This window comes from Suricata suricatta, chromosome 13 (assembly GCF_006229205.1).
Source record: "Suricata suricatta isolate VVHF042 chromosome 13, meerkat_22Aug2017_6uvM2_HiC, whole genome shotgun sequence".
NCBI classification, from domain to species: Eukaryota; Metazoa; Chordata; class Mammalia; order Carnivora; family Herpestidae; genus Suricata; species Suricata suricatta.
The window spans coordinates 33,090,682-33,116,091 of record NC_043712.1 but is presented as its reverse complement, the minus strand read 5'-3'; the positions used below and the strand labels follow the sequence as shown (position 1 = coordinate 33,116,091).

At 37.9% G+C, this 25,410-nt stretch overlaps 1 protein-coding gene and 1 long non-coding RNA gene across 4 annotated transcripts in view; one reads left to right on the top strand and one right to left on the bottom strand.

Moving 5' to 3' along the window:
• The window catches only part of TDRD7 (tudor domain containing 7), an 83,031-nt gene that overhangs the window by 22,742 nt on the left and 34,879 nt on the right, over positions 1 to 25,410 (top strand). For all 3 annotated transcript variants that reach the window (XM_029920420.1, XM_029920421.1, XM_029920418.1), the window contains exons 2-6: positions 22 to 234; positions 3,168 to 3,309; positions 4,292 to 4,505; positions 16,169 to 16,242; positions 18,600 to 18,817. In XM_029920420.1, the coding sequence (XP_029776280.1) occupies positions 28 to 234; positions 3,168 to 3,309; positions 4,292 to 4,505; positions 16,169 to 16,242; positions 18,600 to 18,817 (855 nt within the window). In that variant the 5' untranslated portion in view covers positions 22 to 27. The remainder of the gene's footprint in view (positions 1 to 21; positions 235 to 3,167; positions 3,310 to 4,291; positions 4,506 to 16,168; positions 16,243 to 18,599; positions 18,818 to 25,410) is intronic.
• Positions 22,131 to 25,199, bottom strand: LOC115276414. The gene is made up of 3 exons (XR_003901920.1): positions 24,946 to 25,199; positions 22,670 to 22,850; positions 22,131 to 22,347 (listed from the first exon to the last, which is right to left on the bottom strand). It is a non-coding gene; the product is annotated as an uncharacterized LOC115276414 (long non-coding RNA).

Sequence of the window (25,410 nt, the reverse complement as noted above, 5' to 3'; positions counted from 1 at the left end):
TAACCTATTGTGTTCTTATAGGTGAAGATGCTGGAAGCAGATCTGGTTTCAAAAATGCTACGAGCTGTTCTGCAGTCTCATAAGAACGGAATAGCATTACCTCGGCTCCAAGGAGAGTATAGATCCTTGACTGGAGACTGGATTCCCTTTAAGCAGTTAGGTTACCCAACACTCGAAGCCTATCTGAGAAGCGTGCCAGCAGTTGTGAGGATAGAGACTAGTAGATCTGGAGAGGTAAGAAGGAAATTGTGCATGTCAGGAGTCAAACTAATTCTTAATTGCCTGCCTGGCACTTCTAATCTCCTAACTAGGATAGAAGTCAAAGTGAAAAGTACCAGCTAAGTAGTTTGAGATCGGTAGTGATAGAAAGCATCCAAGACACAGCCTAGACTCTGATGTCTTTTGTTTTATCCTTCAGATTCCTTTTGTTGTAAAATTTAGACTCAAGGAGCACCTGGTGTCTCAGTTGCTTAAGTGTTCAACTTCAGCTCAGGTCATAATCTCGCAGTTCATGAATTCGAGCCCCACGTTGGGCTCTGTGCTGACAGCTCAGAGCCTGGAGCCTGCTTTGGCTTCTGTATCTCCTCTCTCTGCCCCTCCCCCACTCATGCTCGCTCGCTCACGCTCGCTCTCTCGCTCGCTCTCTCCCAAAAATAAATAAACATTAAAAAATTAAAAAATAAACTTAGACTCTAATCACTATAAATGAAAAATTTGAAAGTTTACCCAGTCAGCAACATTCAAGCAAAATACATGTACTGGAGACCTAGATTCCAGGTGTCCGCACCCATGCATTATGCATCTGCTACAACTGTTTTTGCTCAGGTCAGTGGTGACCTCCTGATGACCAGAGCTACTAGATACTTTTAAATTGACCTCATTCCTATCTGTTCCTACTATCTGGACTCTAGTTCAGTCTCTAATGGATCATTCAGCCCTTTGATTATTTTTTTTATTTTTTTAAGTGTATTTATTTATTTATTTTGAGAGAGAGAGAGAGCATGAGCAGGGGAGGGAAAGAGAAAGAGGGAGAGGGAGAATATCCCAAGCAGGGTCCATACTGTCAGTACAGAGCCTGATGCAGGGCTCGAACTCACTAACTGTGAGAGCATGATCTGAGCTGATATCAAGAGTGCAACACTTAACTGATTGCACCACCCAAGTGCCCAACACTGATTATTACAGGGCCTTCCCTACCATTCTCTTTGTCTTTAATCCCTTCCTTCTCTAGGCTGTTCTACCCTTCACACCAATATGACAATACTCTTTAAATCTTTTCATTTCTCTGGAAGAATATTTTATATATATCATGGCAATTTGGTGGTAGCAATGAAATGTTTTATTGCACATACCCTGCGACCCAGCAGTTTCACCTCTTGGCATCTGCCCAATGTACGGTATGAAAGATATAGACAAACCATTGTCCAAAAGACAAAAAGCACCTACTTCACCAAACAGCATATTCTTCTGGGTACATTTCTGCATAGGTAAATAGATATGACAGATCTGAGGTATTTCTTACAAAAACTTGTAATAGTTGTTCTGTTTGGGGACATAGGGTGGTGGGTGGAGGAGGGAAAAGGGGACCAGGATCAGGAGAGCAATCAAAAGGAAGGTTCACCTGATGTGTAATAATTTTTATAAGGAGCATGTATAAATAATTAAATATTATATTAATAATAAAACTTGCTTCAACCCTGATTCTTCTAGACAAATTCAAGCCCCCCTTTCCATTTGACACTTTGTAATACATCTGATATAGCATTTAACATGATGCCTTCTATCTAGTCTCTTTGTGTATCTCTGTTTCTTCATAAGTTTCTTGAGGATGAATGATTGTTCCAAATAGTTGGTTCTTAATAAATATGTGTTTGAATGTGTGAATGATCAAATATCTCATGAATTAATAATGCTTCATATGGTTACTGTGCTATAATTTATTCAACCATGTTCTTCTATTATGCACATTTTTACTATTTCCAGGTTTTGATTATTAAAATAACCCCTATTGCACATATTTGGGTATGTAAAGTTTTGTTTTTTTCAATTATATTCTTGTAATATATTTTGAGGAATAGAAATACTGGACCAAAGAATAGGAGCATGTCTTGGCTTTTGTAAAGCCTCATTGCTTCCCTGTTCTTGATTTCTGCTTAGAATCAGAGACTTTAACACTAGAGGTGGCTTTAGAAACCGTCTAGTCCCAGTATTCTACATACTTGAAAAAAACTCTCATGTATATCACCAATTTTTTAAAGATAAAAGGCTGAACTGCTATGTTTTAAGCAGGTGCCGCAGGTCCAGGGTCTCTGCTTGCCCTGCCTTGCCCTCACCTCACTGCCACTGTGAGGCCCCAGAATTACCTTCATGGAATCTGGTGACACCGTTGAACGGTTTGAAAACCCCAGATCTAAGCCCACTCCCATTTTATAGCTGAGAGAGTATACTGAGATGTGGGAGCTAAACTGATTTGTCGTAGGTCACACAGCTAATCTGTTTCAATGGCAAGATTAGGATCAGGTGGTCTTTGAGAGGTAATAAAAATAGCAATTATGAGAACATACTTAGGATTCAGAGAGATAACCTAGCTGTGTGACTCGGGAAAGTTGTTTAACTTCCCTGAGCCTCTGCTCTCCCATGTACAAAACGGAAATAAAACATATCTCACAGATTATATGAGGTAATATGTGCTGATCACAGGTTACTTTTGGTTGATTTGTTAATCCCATAGTACCTAGCAGATTGTAGATGCTTATCGACTCAATGTGCTAGACTATTCTTTTTTTTTTTTATTGTTTTTTTAAATTTATTTTTGAGAGACAGCGCGATCAGGGAAGGGTCAGAGAGAGAGGGAGGTACAGAATCTGAAGCAGGCTCCGGGTTCTGAGCTGTCAGCACAGAGCCTGAGGCAGGGAGATCATGACCTGAGCTGAAGCCGGACGCTTAACCGACTGAGCCACCCAGGCGCCCCTGTGCTAGACTATTCTTGATTTCTCTTATAGAATATAATTTTGCTCTAACAGTATCTAAAAAAGAGAGATGTGAATATTTGTATTCAGCTTGATTTGGAACATGTAAACTCACTAAGATCCACTTTTAAAAATCGGCCTCTAGGCAGCAGTGAATCTGATAAATGTCTCTCCTCTCACCCTGCCTCTCACGAATAGATTACCTGCTATGCCATGGCCTGCACCGAAACTGCAAGAATTGCTCAGCTTGTGGCTCGTCAGAGGAGTTCCAAAAGGAAAACTGGGCGGCAAGTTAATTGTCAGATGAGAGTAAAGAAAACCATGCCATTTTTCCTAGAAGGTAAGGTCTTTGCACATGCTACAATTTTTAAACCTGTCTATGAATACATTGTCGTATGGAATTATGGAAATACTGCCTGTATTCATGATAAACACCCATATTTGTTAGCATTCATATGTCAAGAGGGAAATCTTCAAGTTAGTACTGTATTTCTATTTGAAAATAAGTGAAGATGGTCAGCATGACTTACTAAGTTATTACACAGTGTGAAATAATTCAGTAAGTTTTAACTAAGCTTATTATGGCAAAGTATTGTTTTATTCCTTTAGGTTTTGGGGGGAGAAAGCCTCATCCAGAATGTTGGATGAGCCAAGAACCTATTATTTAATATTATTTAGCAAGTCATATCTTCATACTTTTATACTAAAATCCTCTATTTTCAGAAGAACATGAATTATATCATACAGAAAGGTGTTATAGGCAACTTAGCCAGTGTCTGCTGAAGACTTATCTCAAAGAGCTTATAATCAGTTCTAAAACTGAATTCTCAAGATAGAGTTTAATGATAATATAAGGAGTAGACCCTCCCCCCTCAAAAGCCACCGTGAGCATTTTAGACAAGGGAACAATCACGGTGAGAATGGCCATGGAAGGCTTCACAGCAAAGGAGGACTTGAACCCAGATCTTGAATGAGGGGAAGAATTTAAATTGATTGAGAAGAAATGGAAGGAGTGAGATATGGCTGAGTATGCTGCATTTGTAGCAACATGGTGTGGCTGGCACCAAAGTGTTGGTTAGTGAGTAGAGGGAAAGTAACTGGCTAATTTAGCAGAGGAAGCCATGTTTTGAAGAAATCTCATCTGCTAAATACCAGTCTATTCTTCCCCTACTGACAAACCCTGTAGTGACAACTTCTTCATATTCTTACAAACTGTTCTGGGAATAGAGACTCACAGAAAACATCTGGAAGGGGAGAGTGACATAGTGAAATGAGGCTTTTGGGAAGCTAATTGATTCCATTATGTATGCCTAATTTCATAGGAAAACCAAAAGCAACCCTCAGACAACCAGGATTTTCTTCAGATTTTTCTATCAGCAAAAAACCTAATCCAATGCTGTTAAGAGACAGAGGAAATTCTTCTGGAGTTAAATCTGATGCTGAAATGCCACCTTACACTTTACACGCAACTATTGGAAATGAATTATTCAAAGATGCCCCAGTGCAGAGGCACGTGACCATGTCTGCCAGCACCAGGTATTTGGGCTTTGTATGGCTAAAAGGAGAGGTTTGGTGAACCTAGGATAATAAATGTTCTGCATAAGAAGGAAGTACTTCACGTTTTATCTAATGTAAGTTCACATGTAGTAGAGAAATACATCATTACTAGTAAGTCCACTTTTCCTGGCTACCAGATATCATTGTCTGAGTATCTTCATTTTATATTTTCTCTGCAGTGTTGGTAATCTCTTCTTGTAAAATTCATTTTGAAAGCTCTCACAGGCTATAGTAAGATGCTATTTCAGGACAACTTACAATTTTTTCTGAAAACATTTCTTACAATTAATTTTATAAATTTTAGGTAAAATCTTATTGATTTGCACATTCCGCTGTTCTCTAAAAATCATATCTGTAATTATACAGTAGCATCATACATCCATGCATCAGCATATCTGACTGGCAGTATTAACACAACCTTCAAGTCTTAGTTTGAGTGCTGACATTTATTAGCCAAGTGAATAAGTGAAATTATTTCATCTTTGAGGGCCTAATTTGTTTAATGAAAATGTTAAACTAGGTGATCTCAAAGTTTCTTTTTGGCCTTAAATCTTATAGTTGTATAAAGTGATTCAGGTCAGCAAACCATGACCCATGGGGTAAATCTGGCCCATTGCCTGTTTTGTGTGAATAAAGTTTTATTGAAACAAAGTCACATCCCTTTGTTTATATATTGTCTATGGTTTCCTTTATGCAACTGCAGAGTTAAGTAGTTGTGCAGAGACGTTATGACCTGCAAAACCTAAAATATGCACTAGTGGATACTTTTACAGGAAACATTTACCAGCTCTTGAGGTAGATGAATGAGTATCCCATTCTTTCTTTCTTTTTGTGCCTTTATAAAACAAATTTTGTTGTATCATATCCCTTTATTTTTTCTAAGTTTATTTATTTATTTTAAGAGAGAGAACATGAGTTGGGGGAAGGGTGGGACAGGGGGAAGAGAGAGAGAATCCCAGACAGACTCTGCACTGTCAAGCACAGAACCCAACGTGGAGCTTGAACTCACAAAACTATGAGATCATGACCTGAGCCGAAATCAAAAGTCAGACTTTTAACTGACTGAGCCAACCAGGCGCCCCATATTATATATCCCTTTAAATCAGTGTTCAAATATTTCATTTTGTGTAGAAGCTATTCCTCTCCCACCCCAGCACTCCACCTACCATACTAGAATATTTAGAATTAATTTCTTTTCTTGCTAAAGAAAGAGATTCTTATTTATTTTTATTTTTTTGATATAGTTTATTGTCAAATTGGTTTCTGTACAACACCCAGTGCTCATCCCAACAAGTGCCCTCCCCCATGCCAATCACCCATTTTCCCCTCTCCCCCACCCCCACCACCCTTAGTTTGTTCTCAGTATTTAAGAGTCTCTATGGTTTCCCTCCCTCCCTCTCTGTAACTATTTTTTCCCCTTACCTTCCCCATGGTCTTCTGTTAAGTTTCTCCTGATCCACATATGAATGAAAACGTATTGTATCTGTCCTTCTCTGCCTGACTTATTTCACTTAGCAAAATACACTCCAGTTCCATCCACATCGTTACAAATGGCCAGGCTTCATTCTTTCTCATTGCCATGTAGTATTCCATTGTATGTATAAACCACATCTTCTTGATCCATTTATCAGTTGATGGACACTTAGGCTCTTTCCATGATTTTGTTATTGTTGAAAGTGCTGCTGTAAACATTGGGATATATGTGCCCCTATGCATCATTACTCCTGTATCCTTTGAGTAAATTCCTAGCATACTAGAATATTTAGAATTGATTTTTTTAAGAAGGTAAAATTCTTTTATGATGGTATATATTTAGTGCTATTTATGGTTAGTTATTATAATTTTGATAAAGTCTAGAAAATACATAGTTAAAACTTGGATCTTGTACAAAACAAATGAACATAAGGGAAGGGAAGCAAAAATAATATACAAACAGGGAGGGGGACAAAAACATAAGAGACTCTTAAATATGGAGAACAGAGGGTTATAGGAGGGGTTGGGGGAGGGGGGATGGGCTAAATGGGTAAGGGGCATTAAGGACTCTACTCTTGAAATCATTGTTGCACTATATGCTAACTAACTTGGATGTAAATTTTAAAAAACTAGTTAAATAAAACTTGGATCTTGACCCAAAACACTAGCTAGGTCCAGCATGTGACTGGCTGAGGTGCCAGTGGCTCCTCTGCTTGCATGCCTACATTTCAAGATCCCATTTTGAATTGAATCTGTAAAATGACAGCAAAACCGAGACATCTGGATTGTGGGCCCAGGAGAGCATTCTCTACCCCATGGTCTGGTGTCTCCTACCCATCTTTTACTGGCAACTGGCGGCCCAGGTAAGGGCCTTCCATTCCTCCAGGTAGGACCAGAAGTGATTGAATGGGGGCTGTGCTAGCACCAAGCAGCCCAAAGAGCAGGCCCAAGATGGTGCTTTCTGACCTGCAGCCAGTGTGTTCTCCCTTCTTCCACCTGACAGCATTAGGTCCAGGGAAGTGCATTCTGTTCCTATGGGCAGCACTTGATCAAGAAGGAGCCCCAACAACAACACATAAATGTACTGGACCAGAGTTAGCAAATAAGGGCTCTGAAAAATGAGTTATCACAATGGAACTACAGCTACAAAGTGGGCCAGGAGCTGTGTGTTAAGCCTAAGCAAGTAATTGCCTGCTAGAATAGGACTTTTAAATTGGATTCATAGTTTCCTAACATATGTATCAATGTCCAGGATGCAATAAAAAGTCACTTGTAATACTCAGAACCGGGATAATCACAACTTGAATGAGAAAAGACAATTGACGAATGCCAAAACCAAGATGAATCAGATGTTGGAATTACTTGCAAGAATTTTAAAGCAGCTCTCCTAAAATGCTTCAAAGAGCAATTGAAAATAATTTGGAAAAAAAAAGAAAATTCACCAAAGAAATAGAACATATAAAAATAAAAAAGAATGAAATGGAAACCGTAGTATTAAAAACATGGAACACCAAAATAAAAAATTCGCTGGGTAAGCTCAACGACAGAATGAATATGACAGAGGGAAGAATCAGTGAACTTGAAGATAGAGCAATAGAAATTACACAGTCTGAACATCAGAGTAAATAGACTTCCTTTGGAAACAAAACAAAAGAGCACCGAACAAAGCCTGAGGGGCCTTTGGAAATAAAACATCCAGCAGAGCCTTAGAAATCTGTGGGGAAAATAAAAGATCTAACGTTTGTATTAGCAGTGTCTCAGGAGAAGAGAAAGAGTGGGGCTGAAAGAGTATTTGAACACAAAATGGCTGAAATTTCTTGCCTTTGGCTAAAGACCTAAATCTACACATTCAAGATTTCAGAGAATCCTAAAAAGATAGATCCAAAGAAACCCACATGAAGACACATCATAATTAAGCTTCTGAAAACTAAGGACAAAAAGTCTTGAAAACAATGAGAAAGAAATGACACATCACCTATAAGGGAATACAGCTTTAATGACAGTGGATTTCTCATCCACAACCACAGAGGAACCCTGGAGGAAGGAAAATGGCATGTTTTTCTTGCGCTGAAAGAAGAACTGTCAGCCATAAATTCTATATCCAGAAAATATATATGTCAGGAATGAAAGGGAAATAAAGACATGCTCAGATGAAAGGAAACTAAGAGAATTTGTCACTAGTTGACCTACTCTTAAAGAACGGTTAAAGGAAGTTCTCTTATAAATGATATAAGATGGGCTTGGAATTTCAGAAAGGAAAGAGCAGAACTGGTAAAAACAGGTGTAAATGTAAGATTATCCTTATGGAGTTTCTTAAATCATATTAAGTTGAAACAAAAATTAAAACATTGATACCAATGGAATGTGATATTGTATATGTATATTGGAATGCTTAAACCATCCAATAGGAAAGCTATACAAAGTGATATACTTAAAAACAATACAAACAAATCAGAATGGAATTCTCAAAAAAGTTTAACCCATAAGAATCCAAGAAAGATAGAAGAATGAGAAATAGGTAACAAATAGAAAACAAAATAAAATGACAGACATAAGACTTAATAAGAATTACCTTTTTTTCAAATTTTTATTTAAATTCAATTTAGTTAACATATAGTATAATATTTGTTTCAGGAGCAGGATTTAGTGATTCATCATCTACATATAATACCCAGTGCTCATCATAACAAGTACGCTCCTTAATACCCACCACCCATTTAGTCCATCCCCCACCCACACCTCCCTCCATTAACCCTTGTTCCCTGTAGTTAAGAGTCTTTTATGGTTTGCTTCCCTTTCTTTTTTTTTTCCTTCCCACATGTTCATCTGTTTTGTTTCTTAAATTCTACATATGAGTGAAATCATACAGTGTTTGTCTTTCTCTAACTTATTTTGCATAGCATAATATACTCTAGCTCCATCCACATCATTGCACATGGGAAGATTTCATTCTTTTTGATGGCTAAGTAATATTCCACTGCATAATATATACTGCCTCTTCTTTAAAATTTTTTTTAAATGTTTATTTATTTTTGAGGCCAGATAGAGCATGAGTGGGGAAGGGGCAGAGAGAGAGGGAGACACAGAATCTTAATCAGGCTCCAGGCTCTGAGCTGTCAGCACAGAGCCCAACACAGGGCTTGAACCCATGAACTGTGAGATCATGACTTGAGCCAAAGTCAGACGCTTAACTGAGTGAGCCACCTAGGTGTCCCTATACCACCTCTTCTTTATCCATTCATCAGTTGATGGGCATTTGGGGTTTTTCCATAGTTTGGCTATTGTTGATAATGCTGCTATAAATATCAGGGTCCATATACCACTTAGAATCTGTATTTTCATATCCTTTGGATAAATACCTAATGGTGTGATTGCTGGGTTGTAGAGTAGTTTTATTTTTAACTTTTTGAGGAACCTCCGTACTTTTTTCCAGAGTGACTGTGCCAGGTTGCATTCCTACCAACAGTGTAAGAAGGGTTCCCCTTTCTCCACCAACATCTGTTGTTTCCTGTGTTGTTAATTTTAGCCATTCTGATCAGTATGAGGTAGTATCTCATTGTGATTTTGATTTGTATTTCCCTGGTGATGAGCGATGTTGAGCATCTTTTCATGTGTCTGTTGGCCATCTGGATGTCTTCTTTGGAAAAATGTTTATTTATGTCTTTTAAAACTACAATGAGGTATCATCATGACACACTTACCAGAATGGCTAAAGTAAAAAATAGTGATAATACTGAATGCTGGCAAGAATGTAGAGAAACTGGATCAATCATACATTGCTGTTGGAAATGTAAAATTAATAGCCATTCTAGAAAACAGTTTGGGAAATTCCATTAAAAAACAAAAACAATTAAACATGCAGCTATCATATGACCAGCAATTGCACTCCTGGATATTTACCCAGAGAAATGGAAGCTTACATTCATACAAAAGCTATACACAAATGTTCATAGTAACTTTATTCATAATAGCCCCAAACTGGAAACAACCCCAGTGTCCTTCAGTATGTGAATGATTCAAGAGATTATCATACATTCAGACCACAGAATACTTCTCAGCAATAAGAAGGAACAAACTATTGATAACACAGCAACTTTGATGGATTTCAGGGGAATTATGCTCTTTGAAAGAAACTAGTCTCAAAAAGTTATATGCTGTTGATTCTATTTACATAGCATTCTTGAAATGACAAAATTGTAGAAATGGAGAATAGATTGGTGTTTGCCAAGTGTTAGGGGTTTGGGAAGTCAGAAAGGTGTGGCTATAAAGGTGTAGCAAGAAGGGGCCTTGTGATGGGACAGTTGTGATTATAATTATGGTCTGGTGATTATAATCAATAAATTATTGATATTAGTGGTGGTTACAAGGATCTGTATGTGTGGTAAAATAGCACAGAACCACATGAGCAGACACACACATGTACATGTGCATACACTTAAAACTAGTGAAGTTTGAATAAATCCTGAATTGTACCAATGTGAGTTTTCCAATTTTGCTGTTGTACTATGCAAGATGTTACCATTGGGGAAAACTGGGTGAGGGGTGCATGGGACCTCTATGTATACTTTTTGCAGCTCTCCATGAACTTAAAAGTATTTCAGAATATAGTTGACTCTTGAACACGATTAACATGGAGTTAGACGTACTAACCACCCCACAGTCAGAAATACACATATCTTTTGACCCCAAATTTAACTGCTAATAGCCTACTGCTGACCAAAAGCTTTACTGATAACATAAACAGTAGGTTAACACATATTTTGTATGTTTTGCATATTATATATTATATTCTTATAATAAAATGAGCAAAAAGAAAATATTAAGGAAATCATTAGAGAAAGTACATTTACAGTACTGTACTCTGTGAAAAAAATATGCATCTGGTGGACCTGTGTAGTTCAAACTCAGGTTGTTCAAGGATCAAGTGTAGGGGCACCTGGAGGGCACAGTCAGTTAAGCATCCAGCTCTTGGTTTTGGCTCAGGTCACGATCTCACAGTTGGTGAGTTTAAGCCCTGCATCCAGCTCTGCACTGGCAGTGTGGAGCCTGCTTGGGATTGTCTCTCTGTCCCTCTCTTTCTGCCCCTCCCCTGCTCGCTCGCTTGCTCGCTCTCTCTCTCTCTCTCTCTCTCTCTCTGTCAAAACTAAATAAATAAAAACTTCAGAAAATTTTTTAAATAATCAAGTGTAAAAAGTTTAAAAAGGAATAGCAAAAGCCTTATTTATATGGTTTTAATTTTGAGAATTAATATATCCTTTTATCTTTTACCTTTCACTGTAAAAATGTCAAATTTCATATGGTAGAATATCTTGTACGATAGTTTTTAAAACTATACACCTAGTTGTTTTCACCTTTCTTTACATATGTTACGGACTATTTTAATTATAAACTGTTAAAGAAGTCATAAAACATTTTCATCAAACCTTTTTTTTTAAAAAGCATAATACAAATAGAAAGATCCTTCTAAGAGAAATAAAAAAACCACTAGTGGCAGCTATTAGGTGCAGTCTTTTAAATTATAAAATAAAAAAAATTACTCTTACCAAAAGTAGAACAATAGCAAAAGCTGTTTTATCTACTTGTAAAATATGTGAGCAGTAATAGTAAGTGTTTTTTACTATTATTAACTTAAAATTTTGGGGGTCACCAGATCTTTTGGGAAGCTGATACAAAGTATAAATGATTTTCCCAGAAAAACAAATGTGTACACGTATACATACATATTTGTATATTGGTTCAGGAAATTCATGGACCTCAGAAGCCCCTTCTCAGGATCTTTGGTTAAGAACTCATGACTGCCAGTTAACAAACCGGAAGGGTTCTAGAAAAATAACATAGCTGATGTTTTCTGATATTGGAGGCATCAATTTAAGTTATGATCCAGTAAAATACAAAGAGGGGCAGGAATAAGGATATACGACTGATTTGTGATTTCTCTGGTTTATATGAGGGAAGGAAATGTATATACCTAAAATAATATATAACCAAAGTATTTTTATTAAAGTGATAAGATTACTAAATGAGGTATTTAATACATATATCCATAAAACATAGGTAAATATGGTACTGAAGGTCAAGGTTCCCATTAGGCCTAGAGAGAGAGAAGAAATTGCTGTGTGTATATTACAGTGAGTAAAATCGTGGACTTTGGATAGAATAAATGGCTGTTTGGCAGTAGCCAACAGGCACTATGATTAAAAAGGTACTTTTAAGTATTAAGCTAAATAAATGTGAATTTATTGTAAGTCTCTGCTTCCTTGTATATGTTTAAAACTGTTGTATGTTTAAGACGTACTAAATATTTGTAGGAAGCATTTTCTAAAATACTATTATTGCCCTTGGTTCCGATTGCAGAAATACTATGTGTATGGTATAGAAAATTTGCAAACTATAAGGAAGTAAAAGGAATTTTTAAAATTGCTTCTAATCTGGGGCGCCTGGGTGGCTCAGTTGATTAAGCATTGGACTCTTGATCTTGGTTCAGGTCATGATCTTATTTTGTGGGATTGAGCTCTGCATCGGGCTCTGCCCTGGCAGTACAGAGCCTGCTTGGGATTCTCCCTCTCCCCCTCTCTGTGTCCATCCCTTGCCTGTGCTCTCTCTCTCTCTCTCAAAATAAATAAATACACTTTAAAAGATTGCCTCTAATCCAAATGTAAATGTAAACAACTAACAATATCTATCTTTTTTTATGGATATATAAGTTTTAAAAAATATAAATGGGCTCATGCTATACATTATTGTTTCATAACCTGTTTTAGATAATATACTGTTAACCCACATGATTAAATATACTTGTACATTATCATTTTTAATGTCAGGGAGGTCCATTGTCCAACCACCTATTGCTGAATATAAATTATTTCCACTAATATAAGCAGCCTAACAATGAAGCATATTTGTAGAACAGTCCTTGCATATATTCATGACTAGTTCCTTAGAATAAATCAGTAGGAAAAGGGTAAGAGGGTATACATACTAAGACTATTGCTAATTTGTGATCTACACAGGTTATACCAATTATATCTAGAAACATATGAAAATGATTGTTTACTTGTACCCCTGCCAATACTAGGCATCACTTTTTTAGTTAATACTAAAAGGTGAAAAAAAAATACACCTATGTTTTAATTTCTACTTCTTTGACTTTGATTCTCTAGGGGGCTATAATTTTGTCATATGTTTACCTGACCATTTATAGATCTTTTATTAATTATACATCTTTGTCTTTTGTACAACCTTTCTGTTGGTTTTTTTCTTTTTCTTTCTCATTTTTAAAAATAACTTATAAATTAAGGATGTTGACCCATAGTAATATGTTGGCAATATTTCCTCAGTTTCTTAACTGTGGTATTTTCATTAGATAAAAACTTTAAAATTTTATGTATTTTTATCTACCAAATCTACCAATCTGTTCCTTTGTGGCTTCTGTCTTTAAGTATTATGCTTAGAAAAGCATTTTTACCCCAATATTATATAATAGGCCTTCTGTATTCTTTCAGAATTTTTATGATTTCATTAAATCTTTAATCCAGAATTTATGTGGTTGTATAGTATGAGAATTATCAGTCTTGTTAGCCAGATGTCCTAATACCAGTTATTATATAATCTTTTCTTTCCATGGTGGTTTAAAATTCTGTCTTTACCAATAATAAATTGTTGTATGACTTGGTTTCTGGGCTTTCCATTTGGAATTCTTAATTACCTGTTTACTGGGCCAAACTATTCAGACTATTATAACTTTATAAGGTGTTAATAATCTTTGCTCTCTTATTCCTCCTCTCTCTACTCCTGATTTGGTTTCTTGCTTCTAACATGTGCTTTTTTTACACCTACATAGCACTTAGTAGTTTTGTTCTTACAGATTTTGTTAGTGCATTATTACCTATTTTTGTGTAAGAGGTTATACAGATCTAGTAACTTACAACACCTATTTATTATTTCCTAGTTCTTGTGGGTCATGTATCTGGTGCCACTTAGCTAGGCCGTCTGCTTCGGTGTCTTATGAGGCTGCAGTGAAGGTATTGGCCATGGATGGGGTGAACTGAGCAAGAATGTGCCTCTGGACTGACACACATGCTTGTTGGTCTAATCCATTTCTTTCATTTTTTTCTCAGTGCCTGACTTCCTGGCTGATGGCCAAAGATATCCCCAATGTGGCCACTGGCTTCATCAAAGCCAGCAAGGGAGAGATTATGTTAGCAGTGGGGAAATTTGTGGTCCCCTCAATCTTGAAGATTCTGTTGGGGGGGCGCCTGGGTGGCTCAGTCGGTTAAGCGTCCGGCTTCTGCTCAGGTCATGATCTCACGGTTTGTGGGTTCGAGCCCCGCGTCGGGCTCTGTGCTGACAGCTAGCTCGGAGCCCAGAGCCTGCTTCGGATTCCGTGTTTTCCTCTCTCTCTGACCCTCCCCTGCTCGCGGGCTCTCTCTCTGTCTCTCAAAAATAAATTTAAAAAATAATAATTAAAAAAAGAAAGATCCTGTTGGTTAGAAGCCAGTTACTTAAGAGAACAGGATTATATAAGGCTGTGGCTACCAGAAAGCAAGAACGACAGGGGGCTGTGGCATAGCTGCTCACCACAGTCTTCTCAAATATGTATAGTCCGTGACATGGGGGTATGTTTTTCTTGCTTAATCATAGATCATTCCTGTCTGTCCATGTCTGGCTCATAGCAGGTCCTGAAATAAGTATTTGTGGGTTAAGAATGTGTCTCTAGTAAATGGCATATGTTTAGATTTGATAGGGTGTTTTTTGGACCAGTCTAAGTATTTGTCTTTTAAGGAACAAAAATGCACGTGTCCCTGCAATTTCCTTAAAATCTTTCTTTTGCTATGTCAGCTGTTTTCTGTCCCTTCCTCAGACCTACCCATGCTTGAACCACAGCAGTCCCTGCCATCATCTCTCTGTGCTCCCTCTTCGCTCATAAGCCTCTGCCTGCTGATAGAGCCCTCAAAGCTGACTCCGAGCAGGGGAGGATTCCAGTGTACATTTTTAGGGCTCTGGTGCAAGGGAAAAGAGGGCTGTCTCCCTGCCAGTTTTGTAAAAATAGGAGTTGGATAGGTTTTTGGCATCTTTTCTTATTACCTAGATTATTAATATGTAAATGTGATGTTCTTATAGTTGCATTGCATCATATATTAAATAAGTTGTATTAGTAGCCAACCATTTAATAATTTTTTACAGAATTAATATATTATAGGGAAATGTGCTTTATTCTAAGGAATTTATCCTATTTTTAGAATATTCCATAATATCCAAAAGTTGGAAAATACGTATACTGTGTCATTGTCACTCCCTCTAGTCCCATACCCAGTGCTGGGCAAGATGTACCCACTGGTTGATTCAATCATCTTATTCATTCCTACAACATTCACTGTCTTCTAAAAGTACCAGGCACTGCCCTAGGTACTGGGTACAGGTCATTAAGACACTTAGAGTCTAGTGAAGGAGACCAACATGAACATAAATGATTGTGTGTGTGTGTGTGTGTGTGTGTGTGTGTGTGTGTGTGTCTGGTTTCTTTGTCCTCATATTTGGAAAAATCTTCATATATATATATATATATACATATATATATACACACAATGTAATTCATATAAAAATGATTTTGGTGAGTGTATGAAGTACGGGGGGCGCCGATGCTGCTTTCCTAACTTGTTACTTGAGCAGTCCCTCTGTGGTGCAGAATGCCACCTTTCTCGTGTGCTAATATACAGTGTAAATTGAGTGTTTCTAAGCTCTTTATCATTTTGCTTATCTGTATAAATATCATAAATGTTGTAATTTTGTAACTCACTTTAGTATCTGGTGATACAAGTCCTTCATTTTTAGGTTATATTCCAAAATATTCTTTATGTTTAACTCCTTATTCTTTGCATGGTATTCTTTATTTTGTATTGCTAGTCCCTTAAAGGTGATTCATTGGAAATCTAACTTCCAAGTTCTCTTAAAGTCCTAGTTTAAATTTAGTTTTTAGCACATTTTCTCTAATATGAAACATGAAAGCTGATACTGGTATCATTTTCTTTTTTGCTCATTTTGAGATATTCTAATGACTTATTTTGCTATTCACTGCCACAGAGACTTTAAATGAAAAGCACAGTCCTTAAAACTTGGCATAGACTTTGCCATTTGAATTTTAATTTACTTTTTTTTTTTTAACACCTTAGGTCTAGCCCAAAGGCGCCCCTTCTACCACCTTTTCAGATGCATCTCTCAAGAACCTATGCTAAGGAAATAAATGGTATGTTTTCTCAACATTATCTTCATGATACATTTTGGCTTCTGGAGCCTTAGAACCCCAAGAAAAATATCTGACGGTGGCTACTCACATTTGCTCTCACCCTATCCTATATATTATCTCTCTTTCCCTCTTTCCTCATTTCTTTAAATTATGAAATGAAGTGATCTAAAGAGAAAATAATACCTCCAAGGATATCATTATTCTGACAGAAGGCCTTCCACACATTAGACCAATTCTGTTTCACTTCCATGTGTCACCTGGAGATATTTGTGTGCCTTTTCACCCTCTCACTCTTTAGAGGGTAAGGTTTGAAGCACATAAATCTGAGATTTCAACTCACAAAGTAGTTTCAGATACTCTACCATTTTTAAAAGCTGGGATCCTAAACTATGCAGTGACCACTAAGCATCTAAGTATGAATATAAATGATTCCTCAGGTTATAAGATCCAAAAGAGCTGTTAAAAAAAACAGTAAGAAACATAATAAAAATCAAAGAAACTGAAGATTAAAAATGCACACACTTGTCAGGGCGCCTGGGTGGCTCAGTCAGTTGAACATTCGACTTCAGCTCAGGTCATGATCTCATGGTTTGGTTGTGGGTTCAGGCCCTGCATCAGGCTCGCTGCTGGCAGCACAGAGCCCATTTCAGATCCTCTGTCTTCCTTTCTCTGCCCTTCCTCCACTCACACTCTCTCAAAAATAATAAAAAGGAAAAATAAAACATTTAAAAAATAAGAATAAAAATGCACACATTTGGCATCTGGTTTCGTCCAACCAAAGTATAAATTCCCTGCTCATAGATGCACCTGAGGGACACAGTGTTTCAGGATCAGTATTTACGTTGCATGAAATTGAAGTGTGATTTTAAATGATTTGCTGTTTCAAGTGTGATTCTGACTGAGTCAAATTATTTTTTTATAAGAACACCTCTCCAATATTTCTTATGGAAATTACTTGAATCATGTGATTTTTGTTTCTGTCAATAACTTTTACATATGTATTTTCTGAAACATTGCTTAGAGGTTGTAAATCCTTTTAAATTAGAATAAACTTTTTTTCTGCAGAACTCTGAGGACTTGTTTCAGGAGGATTGCAGTTCACCAGGCAGCTGATATGTATACACTTACACACAGCCTCTCTACCTGTTATAAAACAGACTTCTTCCTTGATTTGTTTAACAGAAGATACACAGATTTAGGGCACTCCTGATGGCCCCACAGAGCAGATGCATTTGCAAACTCCAACTAGACATCAGTTACTGACACTCTCTCTTTAAGGGGGGTCTGGCCAGTTCTCAGAAGCTCATCTTTTCCTTATCCTGATCCTTAGATATTACTATTTGGGAAGAACCTAAATAAATCACTAATGCCCATATATGGCCAAACTGAGTCTAGTGCCCTGTGCTGGGTGACAGCAGAGGCAGCACCCAGCCCTTCTCAAGGAACTGCTGCTCACCCTTTGGCTTCCTGGCATCCTCAGAGGCCAGTGGCCCCAGACCAGTCTGTGTACTTCTCTACCTGCCAGTTTAAAATAGAATAAAAATTTGCTGAATCCCAGCAGAAATACCATCTGATTAAAATATGAACATGTTTTGCTTGTAGATGGTAATCTTTTATACACTCTAATCTGCATCCCAGTGAAATTCAGAAGAGGTTTGGAATGCATTTCATTCTTAAAATACCAGAACTGTCAGCTCTAGTGAGCACTCAGATTTCTTTATAAGTGTCTAGGGATTCTAGGTTTTAACTAAAAATAAGTATCAATAAAGAGCTAGTCAAAACTTTATAAATATTCACTTATAAAAGATAAATGGTTCATATTGAGGAAATAAAAACAAAGCATCAATAGTTGTCTGTGGGCACCAGAGCCCGCTCTTAGTTTATAAACTGAGGCTAGGATGATTATTGTAGATGGATCAATTTTTGAACTTCTGTGTATTGCTAAATTATTTTTCTCTTAATAAAGCAGAAAATTGATTAAAACCTGGACATTTTATAAAATTTTCTATAAAACGTTCTTTGATCTTACTATTAAGGTGCTATCTTAATGCTTTGTGGAATATAGGTTTAAATTAAGCACTGCATATAAACCAGTATTGTCTAAAGTTTAACCTTTCTTTGTTGCACTTAGAGAATGATTGGATAAGTACTAAATCTTATTATTCTCTATGAAACAAGATCATCCTGATGTTTAAATTAGGAAGCACCCTGTCACAGTCCTGCTTGGCCTTACCCTAGTCACTTCTAAGTCTCTTGGCCTGAAGTGGAACAAAGCCTAATGACACAGATACTAGGTAATGGGGATAATCTAAAATGTTAAGCCTTTTGGTTAATTCTATCATTTTTTTAATTTGAAGATAATTTAAATCAGACTGTTGAAAAACCAAATGTCACGCCTCCTGCCTCTTACACTTATAAAATGGATGAGGTTCAAAACCGCATAAAGGAAATACTAAACAAGCATAACAATGGCATTTGGATATCTAAGCTTCCACATTTTTACAAAGAGTTATATAAAGAAGAACTTAATCAAGGAATTTTACAACAATTTGAACACTGGCCTCATATTTGCACGGTACGTTTCTCCTTACTCCTCCCCTCAGATGCCTGCTCCCTGCCCTTCTTTCAGATTTTGAGTTATTAGTCGTATCACCTTTTATCCAGGGAGCATGATGCACTTGACATAATATTGCTTCATTAATATTTATCTCTGAGATTAACATATATTGGTTCTTACTTACAGAGGTATATCAAGATTGAGGGCTATGTGTTGTGGTTGCTGTTTTTACATACTTTGTTTTAAATTCTTTTTAAGTGCATTTAATAGGTGGTAATATGTATACCATTTTATATTGAACTGTAGATACTGATAACTTTACCATTTTAATAACTTGAACTTACTGGTAATAAAACTGTTTTAGCCTCAAATTTTTACATGCCAGTTCCTGAGCATTTTTAGAGACATTCAGCTGAACAAATTTTAATTATTTTGACTAATTATTTATACAGTACCATATTTTAAGTTTAAAATTAATTTAGGATTGTGATTTAAAACTATTACAAACTTTTTTGGAGGAAAAAATTGACAAGTGAACTGACATCAATTTCTATACCTGTTTCTGCTTGAGAGTCTGTTATTATAATAAAATGATGAACCAGAATATTTTATTAGAAATCTTAGTTCATCCAGCTATAGAGACAACTAGATTCTTAAAACCAAAGTAACTAACTTTCATGTTTCTTAATGTTTCCATTTACATAGAATGTATTCAATAATGTAACTATTCTCAATGGTAGCATTAGCTGCTACTTGGTGCTTCTAGAATTAAATATGCATACTATATTTGTTTGATAGAAGGCTTTCATTTATTTAATTGAATATATATTTTGGCCCCTGACCTTGTTGGGTACTGCACAGGCCACTCTCTTTTTCTAAGCCCCTGGCCTGAAGACACCATGTATTTTTGTAACCACTTTTTCCTCCAGGTCACTGACATGCATTGGAGTCCCAGTCAGTTTCCAGGCAAGAGTCATTCATTCATCCATCCAACCTATTTATTCATTCACCATTTACTGTGCACCTGCTGGTACCAGTCACTGACTTAGATGCTAAGAACACCTTACAGCCATGTCACGTGTCAGAATACTCAGTGGGAAGTGGGAAAACAAGAACAAAGAGCAAACTTTGGAAATAGGCTGTTTCCTTCCTTCTAAAGTCAAGAATGTTTACCTACTGTAAGAATGTTACCCTGATTTATGTGGAATGTAGAATTTATTCTTAAAATGGGAATTCCTTTTGGTTGCTGTTAAGTTTATTCCATTTTTACTCCTTTCTAGGGAGAGTTTTCTCACTGGTTGCGGGTTCAGCAGCATTGATGTGCCCACTCAGATTTCCCTATCTTGAGGGCACTTTTGATATTTCACGAGGCTGCTCAATTAGAGGTTCAGAGCCTCAAGCCCTTCTCAGAAGTGAATAGGGTTCTTTTATTTTCTAAATCCATAGACAGGAACTTATAGCACATCACAGTGAACTTAGAGCTATTTTTTGGGGGGGGTCAGGATACACATATAACTCACTATAAAGCTTTGATTTTTAAAAAATCATCTTTGGAGAAAAGTTTTAAAAATTAACTCCATAGAATCTTCTTTTTTTTTAAATTTTCATAATATTTTATTGTCAAATTGTTTTCCATACAACACCCAGTGCTCTTCCCCTTAACACAGAATCTTCTTAATGTATTGTTGTTTCTGGTTACTTTATTTTAGACTCCATGATATTTACTTGTATTTGTGTTGCTTAATTTATAGCTTTTGGGGGAAATTTTCATCTTTGCCATCTACATGTCTGCAAAGGCCCAACATTTCTCTTGCTAGGATTGTAGGTGAGAGAATATCTCTTTGATGTTAAAAACTTTACCTAAAATGAAGAGTTTCCTACTACATTTCAGGAGCTGAAACAACTGACTTTTTATTTTTTTTGGTTGATCAAATTCATCTTTCTTATGTGATTATTTTCTGTTCAGGAAGTGAGGGTAGAACACGAAGCAGAAATAGAATATACTTTCTGCATCTGTGTGCTGTGTCTCTCAACTTTGAGTAGGACTTCTTAGTGCAATCGCTATGAATTATTAGGGATGAGAATTGCTTAGTGTAAAAGCATTATGTCTAGGATGCCAAAAACTGCCAGTCTTATTGATGTTTATTAATATCTTTCAAAACTATTTTTATAACATCTAAATATTTTTTAGTAGCTTACTAGTAAATAGTTTTAAACAGTTACACCATGGTTGTTTTCCCTCTCTGCTGACTTCTTGCTTTTCACCTTGGTGAAAGGCAGAAATGCTGACAGCACGCTCAGGCCTGATACTCTTACTGGCAAGGACAGGCATTCTCAAACGGAGCACAGAAAAGTTAGCGAAAGGAAGATTCGGTTGGTAGTATATCTCTCTATACAGCTTGTTGTGTGACCAAAGAAGAAAACCCAAGAGCAGTGTATTTCCTTATTTTTTAAAGGACTTTCTCTCCTAATGACATAAAACATTGTATATAAGAAAGATTAAAAAATAAAGCTATGAGGGGCACCTGGGTTAAGCATCTGACTTTGTGATCTCACAGTTCATGGGTTCCAGCCCTCTCATCACAGCGCCTGCTTCGGATTATCTGTCTCCCACTCTCTCTGTACCTCCCTCACTTGAGCTCTCTCTCTCTCTCTCAAAAATAAATAAAAATTCATAGAAAAAGTAAAACTGTGAAGGAAAAATCACCCATTTTCACATATACACAGTGGATACCATATATTCTTGCAAGACTCAGAGAGAACCGTTTGCAGGTATTTCCATTTGAATGTCCGAATGGGCAACAAGAGCTTCTGGGGCTGCCAAATAGCAGCTCTGAGATTTTACTTTCATGGAGGTTCTAATCAGCTATATGCTCTGATCCACTTCACAAGGATGTTGGATTACATTTTGAGGCAGGCAGAAGGATGCCTTGAGTCTTTGTTCTTAATCTTAGGGATCTTTCCAACAACAAAATGTGGGTTGAGTTTTGAAAGCTAAAGAGAATATGAAGTTATGCTCACAATGATGAACCAGGTGCATAGTGTTCCTAGGCAACTTGTGAGGGAAATGAAAACTGCAGGAGCTCTCCTAGAAAGGCAAAGAGCCCAAGATGGTGGACCTCTAGGCCAAGGGTACTGGAATCCAGGCATTCCCATTCAGTCCTTGGAGGAGGACAGCAACCCTTCTTGGCTGTTCTAGAATGTTGCACTTATTCATAATGTTCTTAACTGCTGTGTTTGGCTAGTATTTATAAAATGCTTCTATGAGCCAGACACTGACCTGGGAGTTGGGATAACAGTAAACAAGACAAACATGATCCTTGCCCTTATGGAACTTCCTGTCTAACAGAGAAAATAAACATGGAACAAATAATGATAAGCCTGCGATTGTGTTGAAGGAGAAGTGCAGGGTGCTGAGGAAACATGTAACGGGAGGGCTCAACTTCATATGATGAGTCAAGAACTTTCCAGAGGAGGGAGCTGCCACACTAACACCTGACAGGTGAGCCGGAGTAAGTTAGGCACAGGAGGCAGCTCATACCGAAGCCCTGAGATGGAAAGGAAAACAGGGCTTTTTCAGGAAACTGAAAGAAATTCAGTAAGGAGAGAATGGCTCAAGGGAAACTTAAGAGGCGAGCAGAGGCTAGGTCACCTCATCAAACAGTCATCATTTGGTGGGAGCTTAGTGAGTTTCCCCCCCATGAGGTTGCCCAGGCTCCAGAGCCTCTGGCAGACTTGGGTTTCTAGTAAAATTCCAAATCTTGTAACAATGAGTGTTGAACCCCAGAGATTTTTGTCGACATTCTCCACTCTCTGCAACAGCTCCGTTCCCACCTGAGCCAGAATATCTGCCTGTATTTAGTGTCTTACCTAAAGCTGCAGAGAGAGCTGGGGGGCTCGTTCTTCGAGCCAGACAGGACCGCAGACGCTCAGCCGAGCATCGGCGCCTCAGCGGCCTAGTGGCTGAGCACCGGGCAACACTCTGAGTTGTCCTGGAGGCACAGCAGCCTTCGTTACGGATACGGCATTTCGTGAATGAGGGCATGATGGCCTAGAACATAAAATGTGAGTGATTAAAAAAATGCCCAATTGTACTATTATTCATGCTTTTGTAAAAAGTTTTTACTGTTAATCTATATTTCTGTTAAATGTCATTCCTCTACCCACTGGAAAGCACAGTTGTTTAGTACTGTAATGCCTCAGACTTTAAAAAAGGCTTAAAGTTCTAAATTGTATCAACGTAACAGTTTCTGTAATACCATAGGTGGTGATGGCAGTTCAGCCAGTTATAGAGGTACGTTTTTATAGTTTTGGATGTTCAGGAATTTTTCTTTAACTGTGGTAATTAATTAAGATAATAAAGCACCTGTCACCCCAGGCAAAATGAACTGCCCTTTTTTAATTTTTATTTTTTAATTAAAATTTTAAATATTTATTTATTTTTGAGAGGCAGAGCGTGAGCAAAGAGAGTGGAGGGCAGAGACAGAGAGAGAGAGAGAACCAGAGAGAGACCCAGACACAGAATCTTAAGTGGGCTCCAGGCCCAGAGCCTGATGCGGGGCTTGAACTCAAAAACTGCGAGATCATGACCTGAGCCAAAGTCGAATCTTAACTGACTGGGCCACCCAGGCGCCCCAAACTGCCCTTTTTTAAAGGCTGGGTATTTCTGGGCTAAAAATGAACAGCTTGGATTTCTAAGGAAATGAGTAAATCAAACAGCAGTAATGCATGCTCAGACTCAATGGCATCAACACAGTCTATATAGCAATGCCAGCTGAAGCCACAGGGCAAAAAGGTAAACTGAGGCCTTGAAAGTATAGCCATGATATCTAATTGGAATCCAATTTCTTTTCTCATTTTTCACCATTAAAAGCATATGTAGTGAACTCATTGGAACAGTTTTTAAAATTGATTTCAGCGAGCATCTATCTGATTAGGAGAAAGAATAGCTCTGTGGCAGAACGGGAACAGAGACATTGGTGTGTGTGTGATGTCGCCATGCTGGAGCCTGAATAGAGCAACTGCCATCGGCCCTAGAGCATGAGAGAAGGGCTTCAGGCTGGGGCACCTGCTGGCTCAGTCCATTCAGCATCTGGCACTTGGTTTTGACTCAGGTCATGATCTCACAATTCATGAGATCAAGCCCCACACCGAGCTCTGCACTGATACCATAGAGCCTGCATGGGATGCTCTCTCTCCCTCTCTCTGCCCCTTCCTCACTCACTCTCTCAAACACTTAAAAAAAAAAGGGGGTTTGGGCTTTGGAATTCAATGTTTGCCTTGCCATTTCTTAGCTGCATTCCTTTTAGCATGCAAATCATCCTCTCAGGGCCCCACTCTTCTCTAACATGTGACTATTTCATGGTGCCTGGGTGGCTCAGGTCATGATCTCATGGTTCATGGATTCGAGCCCCACATCGAGCTCTGTGCTAACAGCTCAGAGCCTGGAGCCTGCTTCGGATTCTGTGTCTTCCTCTCTCTCTCTGCCCCTCCCCTGCTCATGCTCTCTCTCCATCTCTGAAAAATGAATAAACCTTAAAAAAATAAAAATAAATAAATAAAGTGTGACTATTTCTACCCATCACATAGGGTTGTTGGAGTAAAGTGAGACAAACTATAAAAAGCGGCTGCCAGTATGAAATATCAGACACATAGCAGGTATTTAGGACAAGGCTGTTTTTGTTTTGTTTTGTTTTGTTTTGTTTTAGAGAGAGAGAGCAGGAAGATGGGCAGAGAGAGGGAGAGAGAGAGAGAATCTTAAGCAGGCTCCATGCTCAGTACAGAGCCTGATGCGGGGCTCCATCCCACTACCCTGGAATCATGACCTGAGCCAAAATCAAGGGTCAGATGCTCAAACATCTGAGCCACCCAGGGGCTATAAGGCTGTTATTTTTTGAGGGGCAGCCTAGCTTAACTAAAGCAGGTTATAACCCCCTGGCAAACCAGAGACATGCCCAGCAAGCTCTCCACAGGAACTTACCTCAGTGAATAAAGGAAAAACTAAAGAAGGAAGAACAAAAGTTTAAATTGAGAGAGGATAAGGAGCAGTAGACAACTGAAGTGAAAGAGATCGAAACTCCAAGATAAAGTGAGTTTCTGTTATCTTGGGGGCACAACCCCCACCCCCAAAGGTAATGACAACATACCTAGAATACCTGATTAGCCTAGAAGGCACAGTGAAAGCCACAGCTGCTGGCCAAGATCATCCCAAAAAGCTCTGCACACATTTAGCCAGGAGAAGATGCCCTTGTCTTTCTGAGAGAAGCTGAGCAAGAGCCTGACCCTGGGCCATACTGAATGACAGGGACTGGAAGTCTGTTCTAATGTAGTTGCAGTCAGCATCAGTTAGAAGTCCTTAGTAGGAAAAGGGGTGAGAGGTGACGGAGAGCATGAGCCTTGAAATATATACGGTCTGTAAAACTACTCATCCAAGATGGTAGAGAGAGTTTAGTTTCTCTGGGCAGATGGTTTGTAAAGAGGGGTTACCCTCTACAAGAAATTTTTTTACCTTTGCCTCTGATTAAGTATCTATGGAACATGCCACAGACTCTTTCCTAAACAGAAGCAACTAAAAAATTGTAACTGTTTCTGAACATCTTGGATTTGGCATC